This window comes from Hemibagrus wyckioides, linkage group LG05 (genome assembly GCF_019097595.1).
Source record: "Hemibagrus wyckioides isolate EC202008001 linkage group LG05, SWU_Hwy_1.0, whole genome shotgun sequence".
Lineage (NCBI taxonomy): Eukaryota > Metazoa > Chordata > Actinopteri > Siluriformes > Bagridae > Hemibagrus > Hemibagrus wyckioides.
In genome coordinates, this window is record NC_080714.1 from 453,305 (window position 1) to 476,163 (window position 22,859).

General features: G+C 44.6%; 1 protein-coding gene across 1 annotated transcript; it reads left to right on the top strand.

The window, feature by feature from the left end:
• The first annotated feature begins 14,625 nt into the window (after positions 1-14,625).
• lipg (lipase, endothelial) lies at positions 14,626-20,876 on the top strand. The gene is made up of 10 exons (XM_058390586.1): positions 14,626-14,844; positions 15,349-15,533; positions 16,552-16,731; positions 18,355-18,466; positions 18,674-18,898; positions 19,047-19,289; positions 19,417-19,537; positions 19,649-19,864; positions 19,955-20,059; positions 20,340-20,876. The coding sequence occupies exons 1-10, from the start codon at positions 14,736-14,738 to the stop codon at positions 20,350-20,352; spliced, it is 1,509 nt and encodes a 502-aa protein (XP_058246569.1). The 5' UTR covers positions 14,626-14,735; the 3' UTR covers positions 20,353-20,876.
• Positions 20,877-22,859: the final 1,983 nt, after the last annotated feature.

Consider the following 22,859-nt stretch of genomic DNA (forward strand, 5'->3'; position numbering starts at 1 on the left):
ACATGATAAGATCAATAAGACCTGAGCCAGGGGAGGGCAGTTCACCTCAAAAACTGAGCTGTGAACTGTGTTCCAAGAAGAACTGAACTGTGCTGGACACACACACACACACACACTAAATTGTCCTGTTTGCACGCATATGTCACTTTACATGTCACTTTACATTTTTTATATTGATCCTGTTTACATGTGTCACCTTAATATTTACATTCACTGTATACACTGCTATCTGCACAGTCTATATGAGTCGGTCTACATGTTGTTTATCTGCACTGTCCTGTCTCGTCATCCTGTACACTTCTGTTGTATGTCTAGTTTATTTATTGCACCTTAAGTATAGTTTAGTTTTATCTCTATGTTTGTCTGCGTCTCTGTACTTTGTCTGTGTTCTGTGTAGCACCTCTGGTCCAGGAGGAACGTTGTTTCACTTCACTGTGTACTGCATCTGATATATATGGTTGAAGTGATGATAAAGCTTCTTTGACTTTGACTTTGAAAAAGCTTTTATTGTCATTGACCATGTGTAGCTGGCACAGTGTGTAGTTAGATGAAACCATGGATCCTGCTGCTTCATAAAACACCACAGAGCTAAGGACTAAAATGTTAACCTAGCCACATAAAGCCCACAATGGACAAACAGTGCAATACAAAAGATAAGAGACAGTGCAGATAGACAATACGCTACAGACAGATAACAGACATAAAACAGCACCATCACGTCGTTCTGTACCCCGAACCTTTGCGGTCATCCACAGCTTCTGGTTGGAGCGTGTGGTTATGGTCTTGGAATTAATTGATGCACTTGCCGAGGTAGCCGGTCACTGATGCCGTGTCAACATAACAGAGATGTGGTCTGAGTAGCCGAGGTGGAGGCAGGGCGCCGCTCGATATGCAACAGGGATATTTGTGTAAACAAGATCCAGCATGTTCACCCCTCTTGTCGCAAAGTCCACATGTTGATGGAATTTAGGGAGAACAGACTTGAGATTCACATGATTGAAATCTTCGGCGATAATGAACAGTCTGTTGGGGTGAGCATTCTGCAGCTCGCTAATAGCTCCTTATAGCACACACAGAGCCTCCTTAGCATTAGCGCTGGGGGGAATGTGCACTCCAAATAAAATGGCCATCACTATCACAAAGTCCACTAACGATGAACAGTAACTAGAAACAATCACGGAGTTCTTGGACCATTCCCTGTTGATGTAAACACACACACCGCCACCGCGAGTCTTACTGCACAGAGCTGCATTTCTGTTGAGCCCGGCTAGCTGAATGGTGGCGTCCAGAACTCTGTTGTTGAGCCACGTCTCTGTGAAAACAAAGATGCAGCAGTCTCTGTACTCTCGCCGTGTAGTTCGCTAGAGTCGGATGTTGTCCAGTTTATGGTCCAGTGAGCAAATTTTGGAGAGTAGAGCACAAGGAGACACAACCCTGTAACAGGTCATTTACTACTTTAACCAGTTCTGCTCTCTGTGCTATGGTGAGGCCTAAATCCTCACTGATAAAGAAGAGAAGATATATAAAAAGTGGGAAGAGAATGAGGAAGGGAAGGGAGAAGAGAAAAAGTCTGTTGATGGTCTGTTGTTTATGATCAGACTCGGACATAAACTGAAGTTTATGAAGTTTAGGTGATGAAGAAACTCAAAACACTGATCTGTTGATTCCAGATTAATAAAACTATAGATGAGTGCATCTGTAACTTCATGACATCACTGCCTTAAGAGTGAAACAGAGAAGATCAGGTCGTATCTGATCAAGCTTCACCCCAGTCTCTGATAATGGTATCTCTATATGTATGAAAGACTCAGATCTTAGACCCTGATGTTCCTGATCTTGCTCCATCCCCAGGTTCATCCTCTCCCAGTCCAACTGCTGTCATGTGAGCAGGATGTATTGAGTGAGATGTGGTATCTCCCTCTTAATCTTCAAATAATCCCTCTTAACTCTCTGCCTGTTCTTCACTTTATTTCTGATGTAGAGTTGTTTTTTTTTATTTTGTAAGCTCTAACCCTCAGTGAGTTGTACCATCGATTCACTGACCTTTTATTCTAGATCTGTCCCTGTAATGTAAGATCTGCCCGGCACCTTGTTAGCTTAACCTCTGATGACTTTGAAGATAATTCTTCTTAAAAGATGATATTGATTCACATCCTGTTGTGTTGTGTTCCCCAGGTTTCTAAAATATTTCATTGAAATGCAGAGAAAAGGGATTAAAGGATTAATTTTCTGCTCATGTCTCTAACATTTCAGGAAATCCTCCATTACAGTAATGCAGTTTTCAACTACTTGGAATTTTTTCAATGGAATATTAAAGGAAGTGGGGAGAGTCACAGTAATAACCCATGGCATGTGGATGCATGTGTTTCTGTGTGTGTGTGTGTGTGTGTGTGTGTGTGTGTGTGTGAAAGAAAACTTTCATCACCATGAGGTTGGCCATTAATCTGTCTTCTTTCAGCAGTGTCATGATGATGATGATCATGATGATGATGGTGATGATGATGATGATGATGATGGTGATGATGAAGGAAAGGATCTGTTTATGTCTAAAGCAGGACTGATAAATATTTTAAAGATTATTATTTAATAGATTATTAAATGTCAGTTTGTTTAACACTTTTCACTACGACATCAATGTACAGCATAAAGCATTCAGATGTGAAGTGTAAACAGTGAGAGCACGTGTCAGCTAACACACACGTCACAAGTCACATGATCACAAACACCTTGAGTGGTGTGTATGCACAATCAGCACTAGTATTTAAGTTACCTATAGCATAATTACTCTATAATGTCTAGTGTCTGTTGTGAACAGCGTCACTGTGTGCTTTTGCATCATTATATAGTACCTGACCTGACATTATATAGTACCTATAGTACCTTATATATATACCTGACTTTGTGTGTTTCACTTTATTTAAACTTTTTAAAAAAACTCCACAAACATCTCCAACCAATCCATGACAGAATGTAAGGGCTGAAGACAAGAAGATCCCCTTCCCACCTTCTCACCTTCTAACCCCTAACCCTAAACACTGCATTCTAAACCCCAAACCCTAACCCCTAACCCCTAACCCTAAACACCGCATTCTAAACCCCAAACCCTAACCCCTAACCCTTAACCCTAATAAATAGGTGTGTTATGTTGTGTGTTGTGTAAAGCTCATTTCCTCTTTTAATGGTCACAAAGTAGATTTACAGGCATTTTTTTTACTCTAACGAGCAACTCAGAGGTGACGGTGGTGAGAAAACTCCCTGAGATGATAGGAGGAAGAACGATTATAACCTGTAGGTTACAGCATGGTCCTGAGACACACAGTCCTGTCTTTTACTTTTACAGATAGACAGGTAGGGATATAGACAGGTAGGGAGATAGACAGGTAGGGAGATAGACAGGTAGGGAGATAGACAGGTAGGTAGAAACTCAGCATGTTTAGACACATTGAGCAAAATCATGAAAAACACGACAAAGAGGATTTTTCAGGTTTCATTTCCGTTTCCTCCAAATAATAAACAAACGCTGCACTTTCATCTCAGACCATATACAGGCATACAGGAAGTGGATCAGGATGTGGGCGAAACTGTCAGGAAGAAACATGCAGGAGAGAGAACACTCAGTGAACAGAACCAGAGGGTGGAGTTGCTGTGATCAAGGCTGCCTTCAAACACACAGTGATTTTTATCTCTGCAAGTCGTCACTTGCTGTCCTGTGAGGTCACCTGTAGGTGTTCCCACTGCCAGCTACCATAGTAATAACGTTTAACAGCAAGTGACGCAGGTAGCATTCAAAATCTCTGTTTTGATGTCTCTCTAAAATGAAACATCCTGGAAGTAGAGTTGTGTTTGTATAAAAATTCAGCAGTACCTGGATGGCAGCGGGGGTATTGTGAGGACCATGTATTTGATTTTTCTAGTGCTTTCAACACCATTAAACCATTCCTACTGAGTGAGAAGCTGCTGAGAATGGAGTCCAGCTCAACCACCATCTCTTGGATTGCTGACTTTCTGTAAGACAGGCCCCAATGTGTGTGATTGGGGACCTCCCTGTAGTAACAGAGGTCAGCAACAGAAGAGCACCTCAGGGGACTGTCCATTTTGTTCACTCTGTACACCTCAGACTTTCAGTACAACTCTGAATCATGCCATCTGCAGAAGTTTTCTGACCACACTGCAGTGGTGGGGTGTATTAGAGATGGACAGGAGTCTGAGTACACTGAGGATTTCTGGATAACTTTGTGGACTGGTTCAGATGTCACAGAGGAGATTATCCTTTAGCAGAACGCTACAGGAGATCATTCACACCATTCACTATAACATTGTACAATAGCTCACCTGTGTGTGTGTGTGTGTGTGTGTGATAGGTGATAACACTATTAACACTTTTCTCTACACAACCTTCTTCATGTTTATTATCTACTGCCAGTTTGCACATGTGGACTATACTGTAACTATGAAAGAGCTCCAGTGTTTCTCTGTGGAGTGAGGAGAAACTTCCAGAAGAACAATGCTCCACCAATCAGGCCTATATAGTAAAGTGACCAGGTGGAAGACACTCCTCAGTAAAAGGCACATGACAGCCAATCTGGAGTTTGCCAAAAGACACCTGAAGGACTCTCAGACCATGAGAAGAAAAATTCTGATGAAACAAAGATTGGACTCTTTGGTCTGAATGGCAAACGTCATGTCTGGAGGAAACCAGGCCCGGTCATCACCTGGCCAATACCATATCTACAGTGAAGCACGGTGGTGGCAGCATCATGTTGTGGGGATGTTCTTCAGTGGCAGGAACTGGGAAAGATAAATGCAGCAATGTACAGACACATCCTTGATGAAAACCTGTTCCAGAGTGCTCTGGACCTCAGATTGGGGAGACGGTTCATCTTCCAACAGGACAATGACCCTCAGCACGCAGCGAAGATAACAAAGGAGTGGCTACTGGACAACTCTGTGAATGTCCTTGAGTGACCTAGTCCATACCTGAACCTGAGTGAACATCTCTGGAGAGATCTGAAAATGGCTGTGCAGCGACGCTCCCCATCCAACCTAATGGAGTTTGAGAGGTCCTGCATAGAAGAATGGGAGAAACTGCCCAAAAACAGGTGTGAGAAGCTTATATCTCACTCAAAAAGACCTGAGGCTCTAATCGGTGCTGAAGGAGCTTCAACAAAGTGCTGAGCAAAGGCTGTGAATAATTATCTACATTTTTTACAAACTTCTTTCATGTTATCATTATGGGGTATTGTTAGTAGAATTTAAGGAAAATAATGAATTTAATTCATTTTGGAATAAGGCTGTAATACAACAACATGTGGAGAAGTGAAGCACTGTGAATACATTCTGGATGGACTGAACATCTGATTAAATCCAGATGATTTGATCTGATTAAAACTGTGTTTCATATCTGCACTACTACCTTTAACTTAACTTATTGCATTCTACAGTATATTTAAGGTTTTCTCTTCTTTTTTTAAGACTTAGTCTTATATTTTTGTACACACACACACACACACACACACACGTGTATGTGTGTGTGTGTGTATATATATACAGTGTTGGGTAGGTTACTTTGGAAATGTAATAGGTTCCAGATTACAGGTTCCTCTGTTTAAAATGTAATAAGTCGTGTAACTTTTCAATGACTTTATAAAAGTAAAGTAACTGATTACATTTGATTACTTTTTGATTACTTTTAAGTTTCTAACGGATATTTTCAACTAAATCATTTCCAAACATTTATCCCAGGCAGGGTTAACCTTACAGTAGAACTCAACTCTGTTTACTGTTAGAATTTTAAATCTTTCATCACTTGAATTAAGATTATATTCAGATCTTTGCATAGCTATGACAGGACACACTGGCAAGTAACAATGCCTTGGGAAAAAAACATAATCTGTAAAGAGTCATCATAATGTACACTACAGCGCTAAAATAACTGAGTTATATTAGATCTGATACCAACACATTTACAAGGAGGAAAAGTGTGAGATATATATTTACTGTCAAAGGTTCAGAAATAGAAGTGTGTCTGGTAAAGGCAGCTAGCAGACTAGCTAATTTGTTGTGAATGTTATGAATACAGGTCTTGAGTACTCTGTGGGCTCGATGAATGCGCAGGCGCGTTTTAGTGGATTTTTTCCACAGAGCAGCTTCAGTAAATAAACTGACCACTCCGTCACTTTTTATTATACAGAAACGAGTAATATATCATTCCAAACTAAAGGGTCTGTTTTTATTTCTGTACACTCACAATAATGACAAAAACCATATGCTTTTATAAAATAAATAAAGGCTAGGTTCCATACCTGCAGATGCTTCCTCAGGTTCAACATTGAAGCCTTTGATGCTGAAAGCATTTTAACAGCTGGGAAACTAATTTCCCCCTGAACTGTTATATTTGCCCCTTATTGGATTTCAGGATGAAATTATTTTTATATTTCCAGGACTGAAATGCATTTTTATCTCTCGCCATGGTGGTAACTCTCAGACAGTGTATTAGCCTAAAGCTTTCAGAGGCAATGTGGATTAACGTAATTAGCAGACACTCCGCAAAAACTAGAGAACCAATCAAAATCATCAGAATAGCACCGCTTTAACAAACTCTAGCAATGTAACGAATTACTGTTACATTTATTTTGTAATTAAATTATGTATATATATATATATATATATGTAACGTCAGACATAGGAGTATTAGAATCCATTCGCGGACAATGTAAAGGGCTGAAAGCTAAGATCTTGGTCGAGGTCACAGAGAAACAGGGTCAAAACCAGAAAGCTATGAAGAAACAGTCAAAACCAAAATGCTAGTCCAGAAAACGAAGTCAGAAGAAAACAAGCAGGGTCATACACGAGGAAACTAGACAATAGATAAATCAAGGCTTGGCAGGTAACACTAAGGAAACAATGCTTCGCAATGTGACTGAGATAGCGTGCTGCTTTTATATGTCACTGAACCGGAAGTGAGCAGAAACAGTTAATATTCGGGCGATGGCTCCCTCTGGTGTTCAGGCCTCGTGACAGAACCCCCCGTCTAAGAACACCTCCAGGTGTTCGACGTCAAGGGCGTCCCCTTGGGCGAGGAGCGGGTCTGTGGGGAAAGTTCAGGTGGAATTCTTCTATGAGAGCGGGGTCCAGGATGTCGTGTGCATTGACCCAGCAGCGCTCCTCCGGGCCATATCCCTCCCAGTCCACCAAGTATTGGAGGCGGCGGCCCTGACGACGCGAGTTAAGGATGGTGTGAACCCGATAGGCGAGGGAACCGTCAATGTCCAGGGGAGGGGGTGGCTCATGGGCAGTGGGGCCCGTGGTCTGTGGCTCGTGATAGGGCTTGAGCAGAGATACATGAAAAGTGGGTGCGAGGCGGTAAGAGGCAGGCAGCTCTAGGCGAAACGAGACGGGATTAACCTGGTAAATAATTTTGAAAGGACCGATGAATCTGGGGCTGAGCTTACGACAGGGCAGCTTGAGTTTCAGGTTGCGCGTGGATAACCAAACCTTTTGACCCACTTGGTAGGTAGGATGGGGTTGGCGTCGGCGATTGGCTTGAATTACTTGCCTACGTATAGCCCGTTGAAGGCGAACATGGGCTCGTTCCCAGATTTCCTGGCTTCACCTGGACCACTCGTCAACCGCGGGGACGTCGGAGGGCTCCCCGGACCACGGGAACAAAGGTGGTTGATAGCCACCTTTATACACATTGGAACGGTGTCAGCCCCGTAGAGGAATGGGTTAGGGAGTTCTGAGCATATTCGGCCCATGGGAGGAATTCACTCCATCGGTGCTGTTCCTTGCTGCAGTAAGCCCTCAAGAACCTTCCTAGTTCTTGATTCAAACGTTCGGCTTGCCCGTTAGATTGGGGGTGGTATCCTGAGCTCAGACTGACTTTGATTTTCAGGTGCTTACAGAACTCCTGCCAGACCCTGGAGGTAAACTGCGGCCCTCGGTCCGATACTATGTCTTCAGGGAGCCCAAAATTCCGGAATACATTGTGAAAAATGGCTAAGGCAGTTTCCATAGATGTAGGTAATCCCTTCATGGGGACCAATTTGCAAGCCTTGGAAAACCGGTCAATGATGACCATGATGGTCGTGAAGCCCTGTGAGTCGGGGAGGTCAGTGAGAAAGTCTATAGAGATGTGAGACCAGGGACGGCGTGGGACGGGTAGCGGCTCCAACAGACCTTCAGGCAGATGGCACTCGGTTCGAGACTGGGCGTACAAACTTTTCCACATCCTGGTGAAGAGAAGGCCACCAAAAGGTTTGACGCAGCAATTGGGCCATACGATGGATGCCTGGGTGGTCGGAGCTGGGGCATTCATGCGTCCACTTGATCAGTCTTAGACAGAACGTGGTGGGAACATAACATTTGGAGGGTGGACAATTTGGGGGAGGAGCCTCGGATGTGTAAGCCCTTTCAATTTCTCCTATGAAATCCCAACGAATGGGGGCTACTAAAACAGATGGTGGGAGAATATTATTAGGGTGTGAGGGTGACTCACTGACCTCATGAATTCTGGAGAGGGCATCTGCTTTCCCGTTCTTCGAGCCGGGACGATAGGTGATCGTGAACTTGAACCGTGAAAAAAATAATGCCCACCTGGCTTGGCCAATTCTCAGAGATACGCAAGGTTACGGTGATCAGTGAGAATGAGGAACGGGTGAGCTGCCCCCTCCAACCAATGTCTCCATTCTTCCAGGGCAACCTTCATAGCTAGAAGTTCCTTGTTGCCCACGTCGTAATTCAATTCTGCCGGTGTTAGTTTTCGAGAGTAGAAGGCACATGGATGTAGTTTGCCGGACTCTGGCTGGCGTTGAGAGAGTACTGCTCCCACCCCGCTGTTCGAGGCGTCCACCTCTACTGTAAAAGGTAAGTCAGGTCGTGGGTGTCGGAGTATAGGGGCGGAGGAGAAGCTGTGCTTAAGCTTATCGAAGGCTGTTCGGGCTTGATCAGTCCACTTTAGTTTCTGTGGTTTACCCTTTAACAATGAGGTTAGAGGACTGGCTATGGTGCTATAGTTCCGAATGAAACGGCGATAAAAGTTAGCAAACCCCAGGAATCGCTGGAGGCCTTTAGCATTGGTGGGCTCAGGCCAGGACATGATCGTGGACACTTTGGACTGGTCCATCTCCACCCCCTTTTGAGAGATCACGTAACCAAGAAATGTGATGGAGGAACGGTGGAACTTACACTTTTCCAACTTCACGAAGAGGTTATGGGTTGCCAGGCGGTGGAGGACTGCTCGAACGTGGGAAACATGTTGTTTCAAGTCTGATGAGTAGATCAAAATGTCGTCAATGTAGGCTATTATGTGGCTGTGGAGCATGTCCCTGAATATTTCATTTATCATGGATTGAAACACCGCCGGGGCGTTAGTGAGTCCGTAAGGCATGACTAAGTACTCGTAGTGTCCATTAGTGGTGTGGAAAGCAGTCTTCCATTCGTCTCCTTCTCTTATCCTGATCAGGTTGTAGGCACTGCGTAGATCGAGTTTAGTGAATACTTTGGCCCCTTGTAGCTGTTCAAGGGTGGCTGGAACTAAGGGGAGAGGATATGGGTAAGGCACGGTGATAGCGTTCAAACCGCGATAGTCAATGCATGGACGGAGCCCTCCATCCTTCTTTTCCACAAAGAAGAAGCCTGCCGCCACCGGAGATGTAGAGGGCCATATATAACCTGCTGCAAGGGCCTCTTCGATGTAGTCCTCCATAGCCTTCTTTTCCGGGATGGAGAGGGGGTAAACTCGGTTCTTAGGTGGTACAGCATTGGGGAGGAGTTCTATGGTGCAGTCCCATGGTCTGTGTGGTGGGAGCCTGGTTGCCTTTTCCTTACTAAAAACTTCACATAGGTCGTAGTATTCAGGAGGGAGCGAAGTGGGACTGGACGAAGCTGGGCTTTCAATAGAAGTAGCAAGGCATGGACGAGGAGTGTGATTCAAAAAACAGTTCTTTATGCAGAAAGGGGCCCATCTTCGGAGGTCACCGTCCTCCCAGGAGATGTCTGGGTCATGAAGCTGTAGCCATGGAAGGCCCAGCACTATGGGGTTGGACGGGGAAGAGATGACAAAGAAAGATAAACGTTCATGATGGAATAATCCGAGTTGGAGGTCAATAGGTTGGGTTTGCTGAGAAATGAGACCCCCTCCGATGGGCTGATCATTGATGGCGGTCACTCTGAGCGGGGGTATGCATGGGACTGTGGGGATGTGAAGATCGCGCACCAGAGTCTCGTCCATGAGGTTGACCGCCGAGCCTGAGTCAATTAATGCTGTGACAAAAAACTGAGAATGAGCAAAGAGGAGATATGCCAGAAGAGAAACTTTGGATCAGCGTACTATGTTTTCTACCTGTGGCGTAGATGATTTTTCAGGACATCGGAGCACTCTATGACCGGGTTTTCCACAGTAGAAGCAGAGGTTGAGTTTAGTACGCCGTTCACGCTCCTCCGCTGTGACTCGTGCCCTTCCCAGTTGCATGGGTTCAGAATGATCCTCTGTGTACGGTCGCACTTCCATTTTATAACGCGGCAGGGGCGTGAGGTGGTGGCTGTAGGTCGGTGTTGGCGGCGCAGGTTATCCAGACGGATGGCAGTGGAAATGTATTGAGACAACGTGACGTTCGTGTCGCGGCATGCCATTTCTGCTTGTAAACCCGGGTTGAGCCCCTCGCGGAAAACCGCCATGAGAGCAGTAGCATTCCATCCCGACTGAGCTGCCAAAGTGCGGAATTTTATAGCATAATCTGCAGCTGTGTCCCCCCCCGGCGTAATTCCAGCAGCTGAACGGAAACATCCTTGCCGCCCGCCGGGTATTCAAACACTTCCTTAATTAAATTAGCTAAATAATCCGCGGACGATTTAACTTGGGGGTCGGAGTCCCAAACTGCTGCTGCCCAATCTAGCGCTCTACCGGTTAGTAGGGATAATATAAATGCGCACCTGGTTCTTTCGTCGCGGTATGCCTCAGGTTGGTGAGTGAAATAGTTATCGCACTGATGAAGAAAACCCCGGCAACGATCGGCGGATCCGTCAAACTTCTCAGGTAGAGCAAAATGAGGAAGTTCGCTGCGAGCGTCGTATGCTGGCGCCGCGGCTGCTGCCTGATCCAGTGGCTGCTGCTGGAGCTGTTGGTTAGCTGCTTTCAGTGCGTCGACCTCCGCCTGATAAGCTTGAATAAGGACTCGCTGTCGCTATAGCGCCGCTTGCATATCCGCTGGACTCATCTCAGGCGAAGCATTCTGTAACGTCCCGTCAGACGTAGGAGTATTTGAATCCATTCGCGGACAATGTAAAGGGCTGAAGGCTAAGATCTTGGTCGAGGTCACGGAAAAACAGGGTCAAAACCAGAAAGCTATGAAGAAACAGTCAAAACCAAAACGCTAGTCCAGAAAACGAAGTCAGAAGAAAACAAGCAGGGTCATACACGAAGAAACTAGACAATAGATAAATCAAGGCTTGGCAGGTAACACTAAGGAAACAATGCTTCGCAATGAGACTGAGATAGCGTGCTGCTTTTATACGTCACTGAACCGGAAGTGAGCAGAAACAGTTAATATTCGGGCGATGGCTCCCTCTGGTGTTCAGGCCTCGTGACAATATATATATATATATAATATAATCAGAGTATTGCATCAAGTCAGTTAAACTTGGGGTTGTTGATCAGTTTCAGCTGCTTTGGTGTTAATGAAATGAACAAGTGCACTACATGGGCAACAATGAGATGACCCCCAAAATAGGAATGGCTTTACAGGTGGAGGTCACTGACATTTTTTCCCTGCTCATCTTTTCTAAATGTTTTTCACTAGTTCTGCATTTGGCTAGGGTCAGTGTCACTACTGGTAGCATGAGGCGATACCTGGACCCTACAGAGGTTGCACAGGCAGTCCAGCTCCTCCCGGATGCATATCAGTGCCATTGCCAGAAGGTTTGCTGTGTCTCCCAGCACAGTCTCAAGAGCTTGGAGGAGATTCCAGGAGACAGGCAGCAAGGAGGAACAACAAGCCTGCTGCATCATTTTTTCTCTCTGATTTTTCTCTCTGATTAAATTCAGCCCTGTGTAGGATGATCATTTTCACTTCCATTAAACGATGCGCCATCCTTTCATTCCTAACACATTACCCATATATATATATGGGTCACTGGAGCCATCTAGCAGTCAGCAATTTCCTGTCCTTTGATTGGATAGTTGGAGTAGTCAGAGGCAGTGACCCGCCCATATACAGTGTTTCTATATTCTCTGTGTCTCATTTCGGATGCTGCGTCCTCCGGAGATTGCAGTTTGCTGCATACGGCATCAAGAATGTCTTTTTTGAGAAAAGTAACCGTAATAAAATGGACTATTCCTTGTGAGGTGTGAAATACTGTAGAATAATTTCTTTTTTACTTTTTATTTACCGGGTGATTAGTATCTACTGCCGTGGTGTCCAGGGGCAATTCTAGAATTTTCATTTAAGAGGGGCTCCGCCCCCAATGAGGGTATAATAGTAAAAAAAAAAATAAAAAAAAATAAAATAAAGGTTTGACTAACAGAGTAGGATGGGAAACTTATTGCAGCATTCCACTGTATTACATAGATGTCTTCCTGATCAGACACACACACACTCACACTCACACTCACACACACACACACACACACACTCACACACACTCACACACACACACTCAAACACACACTTGTGCTATGATCCTCGTTCTGTGACGCCGCGGTCTGTGGATTGAAGAACGAGCTGAAAGACGGGGAGGAGCCGAAGTCTGCCGGAGTCTGTCTTTTCACATGAAATTTAAAGGGGAAGATCTTGAGGAGATCACCAATTTGTGTAGAGTTTATGGAGAATCACAGCATTATAGGAGGGCTGAGTAGAAAATGTCAGGGGGTCATAATGATGGTATAGAGGTGGATTAATTCAGGAAGGACACCAGTGAAGGCCTAGGCCTCCACCTCTATACCATATATATATATTGTATCTTGTAACTTGTTGTCTAAACTGCTGTAACACAAGAATTTCCCTTATGTATGGGATCAATAAAGTATATCTATCTATCTATCTATCTATCTATCTATCTATCTATCTATCTATCTATCTATCTATCTATCTCATGTACATCATGCGAGATGAAAGAGAAGCAATGCTGCTTGGGCGTTTTACTGTCTCCCATTGGTAGTATCACCAAGTCACTGCATATTTACATAAAGCTAAACTTTTCTCAGGTTTGTTGCGTCACTGGACACTCTCACATCTAGTCACTCATTGCAGATGTCAATAAGCATGAACAATCTTTGGTCACTTTGTCGTTCAGAGTCGCTGTATGTGTGAACGCAGCATCAGCTTTAGTGTAAACCGAGCAGACACCCACATAGATAAATTTGGAAGTGTCCAGGTGAGTGTCCAGGGCAGTGTCCAAGTGTCTGTCCAGGTGCATGTGATGGAGTGTCTCAGCCAGCAGGTGGAGCTGTGTGCTGTGTTTTAGCGGTTGCGAGACAATGACATGGGAAGAGTGTGTGCTAAGAGTGCTGAATGTGTATGTGTACACACACACACACACACACATACACACACACACACACACAAAGTGAATAGGGCAGCTCATCAGGCATTAAAATGAACTGGATGAACATCTGCAGGGTCAGTGGAGTCGCTCTCAGGAGAATAAACTCCTTTAGAAACCATTTAAAGAGAAAAAAAATCAGGACCTCAGTGCAGGAATAATTCGCCAAAGGGCAAATCTGGAAAAGGTCCAACTGAATTAGTGGTCCAGGTTAAACTGCATTAAAGGAAATTATTCACACTGAAGCAGCACAGCAGCATGATTCATTCCATGTTGCTAATAACTTCTCTCTTTCACTGGACTGTAGAATTTCAGCTGAATTTATAGTGAAGGTTAAACTTACTTCAATTCCATTCATTGTCTATTTCCACTTTATTCCTAATTAGGGTCACGGGGATCTGCTGGAGTCTATCCCAGTACACATCAGGAGAAAGACAGGGGTACACCCTGGACAGGTCACCAGTCCATCACAGGGCCACACATATAGACAGACACCAACACACACACACACACACACACACACACTCATGGGCAATATAGAATTACCAAGCAACCTAAGTTACATGTTTTTGGATGCAGGCACGGGGAGAGCATGCAGACTCCACACAGAGAGGCCCCTGCCCTGTTTGAACCCGGGATTCGAACCCAGGACCTTCTTGCTGTGAGGCAACACTAAGCCACCATGCTCACACACACACACACACACACACACACACACACACACACACACACACACACACACACACAGTGTTTGGGGTAAATCATCCGAAGCTTTCCATTTTTACCATCTGCGCTCCATCTGAGAGAAAGAAAATGGGGAAGGGGTGAGTGAGTGAGTGAGTGAGTGTGTGTGTGTGTGTGTGTGTGTGTGTGTGTGTGTGTGTGTGTGAGAGAGAGAGAGAGAGAGAGAGCGAGAGAGAGCGAGAGAGATTGTTTGCTCCATTCATTCAAACTAGTAAGCCACGCCCCTCGAACGTAAAGCGAAGGGGGCTCGACCAATGAGAAGGCTTGAATCGAGTCGCGCGGATCTGCCGATGGTCAGCTGACTAAAGCGAGTCTATTTAAACCGTCATGCTGAGGGAACCCGCTTCATTCATTTCCACTCCACGGAGAGTCTGAGTGACAGAACTCACTTTACCTCAGATTCCCTCAAATTAAACCCACCAGAACGTCCTGTTTTAAAGCTCTACAACAGTATGGTAGTGAGATTAAACACTTTCCTCACACTTTCTCTGTGTTTGGTGCTGGTTTGTTGTGCACTGAGTGTGTGTGGCCGAGCCGCTGCTGAGAATGAGCTGGAGAAAGGTAAGACACGTCATTTCTCTTCATTCCTTTATTTACTTGTCGGTTCTGTACCAGCTGAAACCCTGCTCATGTTTTCTTCAGAACATCATTTCTGCTCCAAATTTATATTTTATTTCTCACAGACAATACAACATGTCGAGAAATACTTTCTCACCACTGTCCGTGTAGAAAAATCGAGTCGATATATTTAGATATTTATGCGTCTATAAATACATGCATTTATTTAAATATGATTCAGTCTGTTCGGTGAGGGAGTCAAATAGTGAACCGAATCAGTTGCGATATTGACTCACACCTCGTGCTGATTTACTGATTAATGTTTAAATAATCTAAATGTTACGGTGTGCAGAAAGTAATAATAATAACCATGAGAAATACTTGTGGATTTGGTCACACTTCTGTTGCGTCATCATTTTAGTCTCTGTGAAATATTTGAGGTGTGGCTTCACCTGTGTGTGTGTGTGTGTGTGTGTGTGTGTGTGTGTGTGTGTGTGTGTGTTGCAGGTGGTTTGGATGTGAATCTGTCTGTAGACACAGTGCTGCTCGATTATCAGATTAAATACAACATGAGGAAATCTGAGGATTTGGACGATGAAGGCTGTTTCCTCCAAACGGGTCAAAACGAGGCGCTGCATCAGTGCGGCTTCAACACCACGGCCAGGACTATCCTCATCATCCACGGCTGGACGGTTAGTGTGCGCACACACGCACGCACGCACGCACGCACGCACACACACACACACACACACACACACACACACACACACACACACACAGGCACACTCTGAAGTGTGTATTGTGATGAGAAGTCAGTGATTTACATCATATCAGATATTTTCTGTATCATACTCAGTTTACCTCCTCATAGATAACACATGCTTCAGTTGTGAAGTTTCAGCTTTAGTTGCACTTCTTGCATTATTTGCATCAAAAGAAGGATTAATTATATAATGTTCTAGAAATGTTAATTATCTAACATTTTAGAAATGATGCAATGTAGATAAATTAGTGTGATTATAAGCATGCGTTAGTAAAACAAGTGCAAATGAAACCTGCCCTCGTCACTACACTGATGTTCAGCCTGGTTCTCCTCAGTCCTCAGCCCTCTGTCCACTGTCCAGTCAACACGCTGAAGGTCTGCTGGTTTGGGGATGATTCCTGCAGCAGAAGATTTTCATTTCATTTCATTGTCTGTACCGCTTATCCGATCTATCCTTGGGTCACAGGGAGCTGCAGCAGGTGTTGTCTCTGTTCAATTACATGGCAGTGTGAATGTTTATCAGAACCTTCTTCAGCAACAGGCGGTTCCTTCCATGTAAACATCTCCAAACAATTTTCATGCAATTTTCAAGACAATCCCCCATTGAAGCCAAGAACTCTGAAATAATGAAATGGTCAGCAACAAACTGACAAGAGTCCTGATCTAAACCTGATAGAAAACAGTTATTGCTAAGAAACCCACTCCAGTTATTTAATGTTATTGTTTTTTGACATTAGTAACCCACAAAATGTTTAGTTGTAATCTTTTGTGTTTCTTTTGTCTTTAATGTTGATCAGAGTATTGTCCAGTTACTTTGTAAAGCATGTCAGTAGAACAGAGGGATAACACACAGCCAACATTCCTTCACATTTATATATAAATACATACGCACTGACATGTTGGAATGTCACTAAGGAGTCCTCTCTCTTTCTGTGTGTGTGTTACAGATAGGAGGTGTGTTTGAGAGTTGGATGTATAAGCTGGTCTCAGCAGTAGTGAGGCGTGAGGCTGAGGCGAATGTCATCGTGGTGGACTGGCTCGGTTTGGCCCATCAGCTTTACCCTGACGCTGTCAATCACACACTCCATGTTGGACGCAGCATTGCTGCATTGCTTGACTGGCTGCAGGTTACTGCCACACACACACACACACACACACACACACACACACACACACAGCATCCCAAACTGTTTACCATTGTATAGAATGGTATGTAATATATAATCTTTAGCGAAATGAACCGTGTGAACTGAGAGATTATCAGCTACAGCAGGGCTTAGAGTACTGTGAAGTGGAGTGTATTGGAGTATAAAGTACTAGAGTGTAGAGTATTAGTATAGTACATACACTATATTGCCAAAAGTATTCGCTCACCCATCCAAATAATCAGAATCAGGTGTTCCAATCACTTCCATGGCCACAGGTGTATAAAATCAAGCACCTAGGCATGCAGACTGTTTTTACAAACATTTGTGAAAGAATGGGTCGCTCTCAGGAGCTCAGTGAATTCCAGCGTGGAACTGTGATAGGATGCCACCTGTGCAACAAATCCAGTCGTGAAATTTCCTCGCTCCTAAATATTCCACAGTCAACTGTCAGCTGTATTATAAGAACGTGGAAGTGTTTGGGAACGACAGCAACTCAGCCACGAAGTGGTAGGCCACGTAAACTGACGGAGCGGGGTCAGAGGATGCTGAGGCGCATAGTGCGAAGAGGTCGCCAACTTTCTGCAGAGTCAATCGCTACAGACCTCCAAACTTCATGTGGCCTTCAGATGAGCTCAAGAACAGTGCGCAGAGAGCTTCATGGAATGGGTTTCCATGGCCGAGCAGCTGCATCCAAGCCATACATCACCAAGTGCAATGCAAAGCGTCGGATGCAGTGGTGTAAAGCACGCCGCCACTGGACTCTAGAGCAGTGGAGACGCGTTCTCTGGAGGGACGAATCGCGCTTCTCCATCTGGCAATCTGATGGACGAGTCTGGGTTTGGCGGTTGCCAGGAGAACGGTACTTGTCTGACTGCATTGTGCCAAGTGTAAAGTTTGGTGGAGGGGGGATTATGGTGTGGGGTTGTTTTTCAGGAGCTGGGCTTGGCCCCTTAGTTCCAGTGAAAGGAACTCTGAATGCTTCAGCATACCAAGACATTTTGGACAATTCCATGCTCCCAACTTTGTGGGAACAGTTTGGAGCTGGCCCCTTCCTCTTCCAACATGACTGTGCACCAGTGACCAAAGCAAGGTCCATAAAGACATGGATGACAGAGTCTGGTGTGGAGGAACTTGACTGGCCTGCACAGAGTCCTGACCTCAACCCCATAGAACACCTTTGGGATGAATTAGAGCGGAGACTGAGAGCCAGACCTTCTCGTCCAACATCAGTGTGTGACCTCACAAATGCACTTCTGGAAGAATGGTCAAAAATTCCCATAAACACACTCCTAAACCTTGTGGACAGCCTTCCCAGAAGAGTTGAAGCTGTTATAGCTGCAAAGGGTGGACCGACGTCATATTGAACCCTATGGATTAGGAATGGGATGTCACTTAAGTTCATATGAGAGTCAAGGCAGGTGAGCGAATACTTTTGGCAATATAGTGTAGTAGTATAGTGTGGAGTCATAATAACTGCTGTGAGTGTCGGTGTAAATATAAACACTGTGCTAATTTTACTCTAACTCAATTATACGCTCAGATGTTCATACAAAGGCAAAACTTTATATAAATTAGTTTATTTGCTTGTGTGTGTGTGCACAGGAGGAGCAGCAGCTGCCTCTAGAGAACGTTCATCTGATTGGTTATAGTCTGGGAGCTCATGTAGCAGGATATGCTGGAACATTCGTTCATGGGAAAGTTGGCCGTATAACAGGTAAGGACATGCACACACACACTTACAACAGGTTTTATCAGTTCATACTGTACACTACACACTGAGTATCTAATTAGAGTTGCTCTGTGTGTGTGTGTTGAAGATATCCTCACAGTTTAGTTTGGATGGAAGGTGTATTTTAAACGCACTTATGTGAACACCGTTCTAAATGCTAATAAAGCTAATCAGAGCTTATGTATTTGACAGGGTTGGACCCAGCCGGTCCCATGTTTGAGGGGGCGGAGCCACACAAGCGCCTCTCTCCAGACGACGCAGAGTTTGTGGATGTTCTGCACACGTACACTCGTGAAGCTCTGGGTGTGAGCATTGGCATCCAGCAGCCAATCGGACACATTGACATCTACCCTAACGGGGGAGATGTGCAGCCCGGCTGTTCCCTGGGGGACGTCCTGTCCTCTGCCGCGGCAGGGGGTGAGAAAGGCCCACTCGGCATCGTTACACTATCATGTGACTTGGGCCTGTCCCAAATATTTGTAGAACCCTTAAAAAAACATTTAAAAGGATGTTGCACTAACTAAAACTCAATTCCAGTTTGTGACCCGTGTGTGTGTGTGTTTAGACTTTATGGAGGTGATGAAGTGTGAGCATGAGCGGGCAGTGCACCTGTTTGTGGACTCTCTGATGGATAAGGAACACGTGAGTTTTGCATATCAGTGCACAGGGCCCGAGCGCTTCAATAAAGGAATCTGTCTGAGCTGCAGGAAGAATCGCTGCAACAACGTGGGCTATAACGCTCGCAGCGTGCGCAGGAGGAGGAACACCAAGATGTACCTGAAGACTCGCGCAGACACGCCCTTTGCTGGTCAGTCTCACCTGCACTGATTCAGTGCTGTTTAAACACCTGAATCAAACACCTGACTAAGAGCTGTTTGTGTTAGTGTGTGTTTAACCCCGCCCCCTTTAAACCCAACCCTCCCACTTTACCTCAGGTTATCATTATCAGATGAAGATGCACGTCTTTAACCGGAAAAACTCTGATGATGCAGATCCCACCTTTTACATCAAACTTTATGGAGCTCACAACGACACCAATGACATCTACGTTGACATGTAAGTCCACACACACACACACACACACACACACACACACTCTTTCTCTCTCTCTCACACACACACACTCATACACCACTAAAATTCTGACCCTCATTGTGTGTGTTACAGTGCTGATGGTGTTGGTTTGAACCTCACCAACACGTTTCTGGTGTTTACGGAGGAGGACATCGGAGAGCTGTTGAAGATCCGTTTGACCTGGGAGAGTCCAACTGAGTCCTTCTCTGCTGTGTGGAAACACATCAAATCCTTCTGGTCCACTTCCTCCAGTAACAAGGTGCTGCAGGTCCGCCGCCTCCGCATCAAGTGTGGAGAGACACAGAGGAAGTGAGTCACATGCTTATAACTCACTTATAAAGCATATCATACTGTTATGACATTGTCTAGATGGTGGTAATAACCTGTGTGTGTGTGTAGGTTCACGTTCTGCGCTGAAGACCTGTCAGTAACGGACATCACTCCGGGGAACTCTGTAACCTTTGTAAAATGCCGTGACGGTTGGGAGGTGAAACCCAGGAAACGGTAAGTAGCTTAATAACTCACCTAAGAAACGCTAACAAACATGCTAAGGCTAGTCAGCAGTTACCATGAGAGCTAGCACACATGGCTAATACTAACCCCAGTCCTGTGGTCTGTAGTAGTGGACACACAGTAACGTAATGAACTGATCAGTGTGTGTTAATGTGTGGAGTAGAGAGATTCATTCTGCTGTGTAGAGGAGTCAGAACTCAGTGTGTATGTGATTTGAGACACAGCCCATACAGGAACAACAGGAGTATGAATGACTTCTCTCTAACCGCAGGATCCCCATGTGAGTGGACTTGGTCACTGAAGTGGATGTGGATTGGGATGTGACTGCTCTCTTCACGTTCTGAGCACTTTTTTTCTCTGGGGTTTTTTGTACACAGTTGGGGCTTGGAGCATGAGTCTGTTTGTTTATGAAGGAGGGGGGTGTGTGTGTGGGGGTGTGTGTGTGTGTGTCTTTTGATACTAATTGTACAGGCCTATTTATTTGTGACCTTATTTAAGAGCCTGTGACTCTCACCAGCCTGTGTGTGTGTGTGTGTGTGTGTGTGTTACCATTGTGATTGTACTGTTTTGTTTTGTTTTTTTGATTGGGAATTTATATATATTTTTTTTATTTATGAAAGAATAAGGCACTGCAGTAAAATCAAACTTTATTTATCAATTCTGTTGATACAAACGTTGTACATCTGTGTGTGTGTATGACTGCAAGATGTTTTTAAGGGTCAATCACAGTATTATTTCAGTGGAGAGTGGAGATCACTGTGAGTCCTTTTGAGAGAAATGTTACCTTAAATATGTTTGTGTGTACATACTGTACAACAACAACAATAAATTCATGTGTTTATACTAAATATAAAGCACTGTGTGAGGTTTTATTTCATTAATATTTGTTAACTGATACTATAAACAAGCCTCCTGGTCCAGCAGCAGGATCCCGTGCACTCACTGCAACGGGCCCGGGTTCAATTCCCGGGCAGGAAGCTGACCCAGACACTGAAGGGTTAACTCTCAGCGCCGCTCACAAGTCCAGGTTAAATGGGAGAGTTGCGTCAGGAAGGACATCCGCCGTAAACCTGTAACATCAAACATAAGTCACATGACCAGACTGGGAGGAGGGGGCGTTGTCTCCTTACACACTATCTTTATATTTACAAAGTACACAAAATACAAAAGGGAGGGGGGGAGATGGGGGTGGGGGCTTGGCCATACAGAGTAATTATTCCGTTATCTTTTATCTATTAAATTCTTTGGTGTAAAATATAATGGAGAAATGTCTCAGGGTCCTTCAGATCTCTCACTGAGCTCTGGATACGTTGTGTCTCAGACACGCACACATACGCACACACAGCACATGCACTTCCTTGTCTCACTCGTGTGTGTGTGTGTGTGTGTGTGTGTGTGTGTGTGTGTGTGTGTGTAACAATGCAGATTTAAAGGAAAACAGTGTTTTAACGTGTGTGCGAGAGTGTGTGTGTGTCTGGGGAAATTACATTTTTTGTGTTTATACACTAAATAGAGTCGAGTCATTTTGAGGAATTTCAGCCTTGTTTCAGTTTATTTCACAGAGGTCTGTGTCTGTGGAGATTCTGAGTCATCCAGGTGAACTTACCTGGAAGTGTTGTCATGTCAACATGTGGAATTCTTTCTAGTTAGATGGAAACGTTTCACTACTCATCCGAGCAGCTTCTTCCCTCAGAGGGAAGTTGGCAGGTTTCCATGAGTTTGTATCCTCCTGGGTCACGGATCCTCCCCTCCCTAGAGTGCCTCGTTAAGGGAACAAGAGGAAGGTGAGAGTAGGGGGAGGAGTTAGGATGTAACACCTTAAGCGAAGGAGAGTGTGTGTGTGTGTGGGGGGGGGTTATTGAAGTATTAGAGGTAAAGATCAGAGAATGTGAGAGTAGATGGGGTCTTCAGGTGTGGCTTTCCTGGTGGACCGATGAAGGATGAAAAAGCAGCTTGAAAATTAGGAGACAGGTTTTGCCTAAGACCTCCACCTCCTTCACTTCTCTCTCAGACCATCTGTCTTCTCTGTCCAAGATGTGTTTCTTATTGTCCTCAGTCATTTGTCCTTTGGGGACATGGGAAGAAAAGGACAGCTGATTGTCCATGGTTACCCTGAGGTTGCGAGGAGTGACCAAAGTGGGGGAGATCATGGAGTTGTTTAGAGATAATGCAAGATCCTGGGCTGGAGATGAATCACCTGGGATGACCAGCAGTTCAGTTTTGCTGGGATTGAGTTTCAGCTGATGAGCGGTCATCTACACTGAGCAGAAGCTGTGGTATCTGAGGGAGGGAAGGAGAAGGTAAGTTTGGGGTCATCGGCATAGCAGTGGTCAGAGAACCCATGTGAGGATATAACTTCAAGAGAGTGGGTGTAGAGAGACTATAGAGAGCCTATAGAGTGAGTATAGTGAGACTATAGAGAGCCTATAGAGTGAGTATAGTGAGACTATAGAGAGACTATAGAGTGAGTGTAGTGAGAGTATAGAGAGACTATAGAGTGAGTGTAGTGAGAGTATAGAGAGACTATAGAGTGAGTATAGAGAGACTATAGAGTGAGTATAGTGAGAGTACAGAGTGAGTATAGTGAGAGTATAGAGAGACTATAGAGTGAGTATAGAGTGAGTATAGTGAGAGTATAGAGAGACTATAGAGTGAATATAGTGAGAGTATAGAGTGAGTATAGTGAGAGTACAGAGTGAGAGTACAGATTGAGTATAGTGAGAGTATAGTGAGAGTATAGAGAGAGTATAGTGAGAGTATAGTGAGAGTATAGAGTGAGTATAGTGAGAGT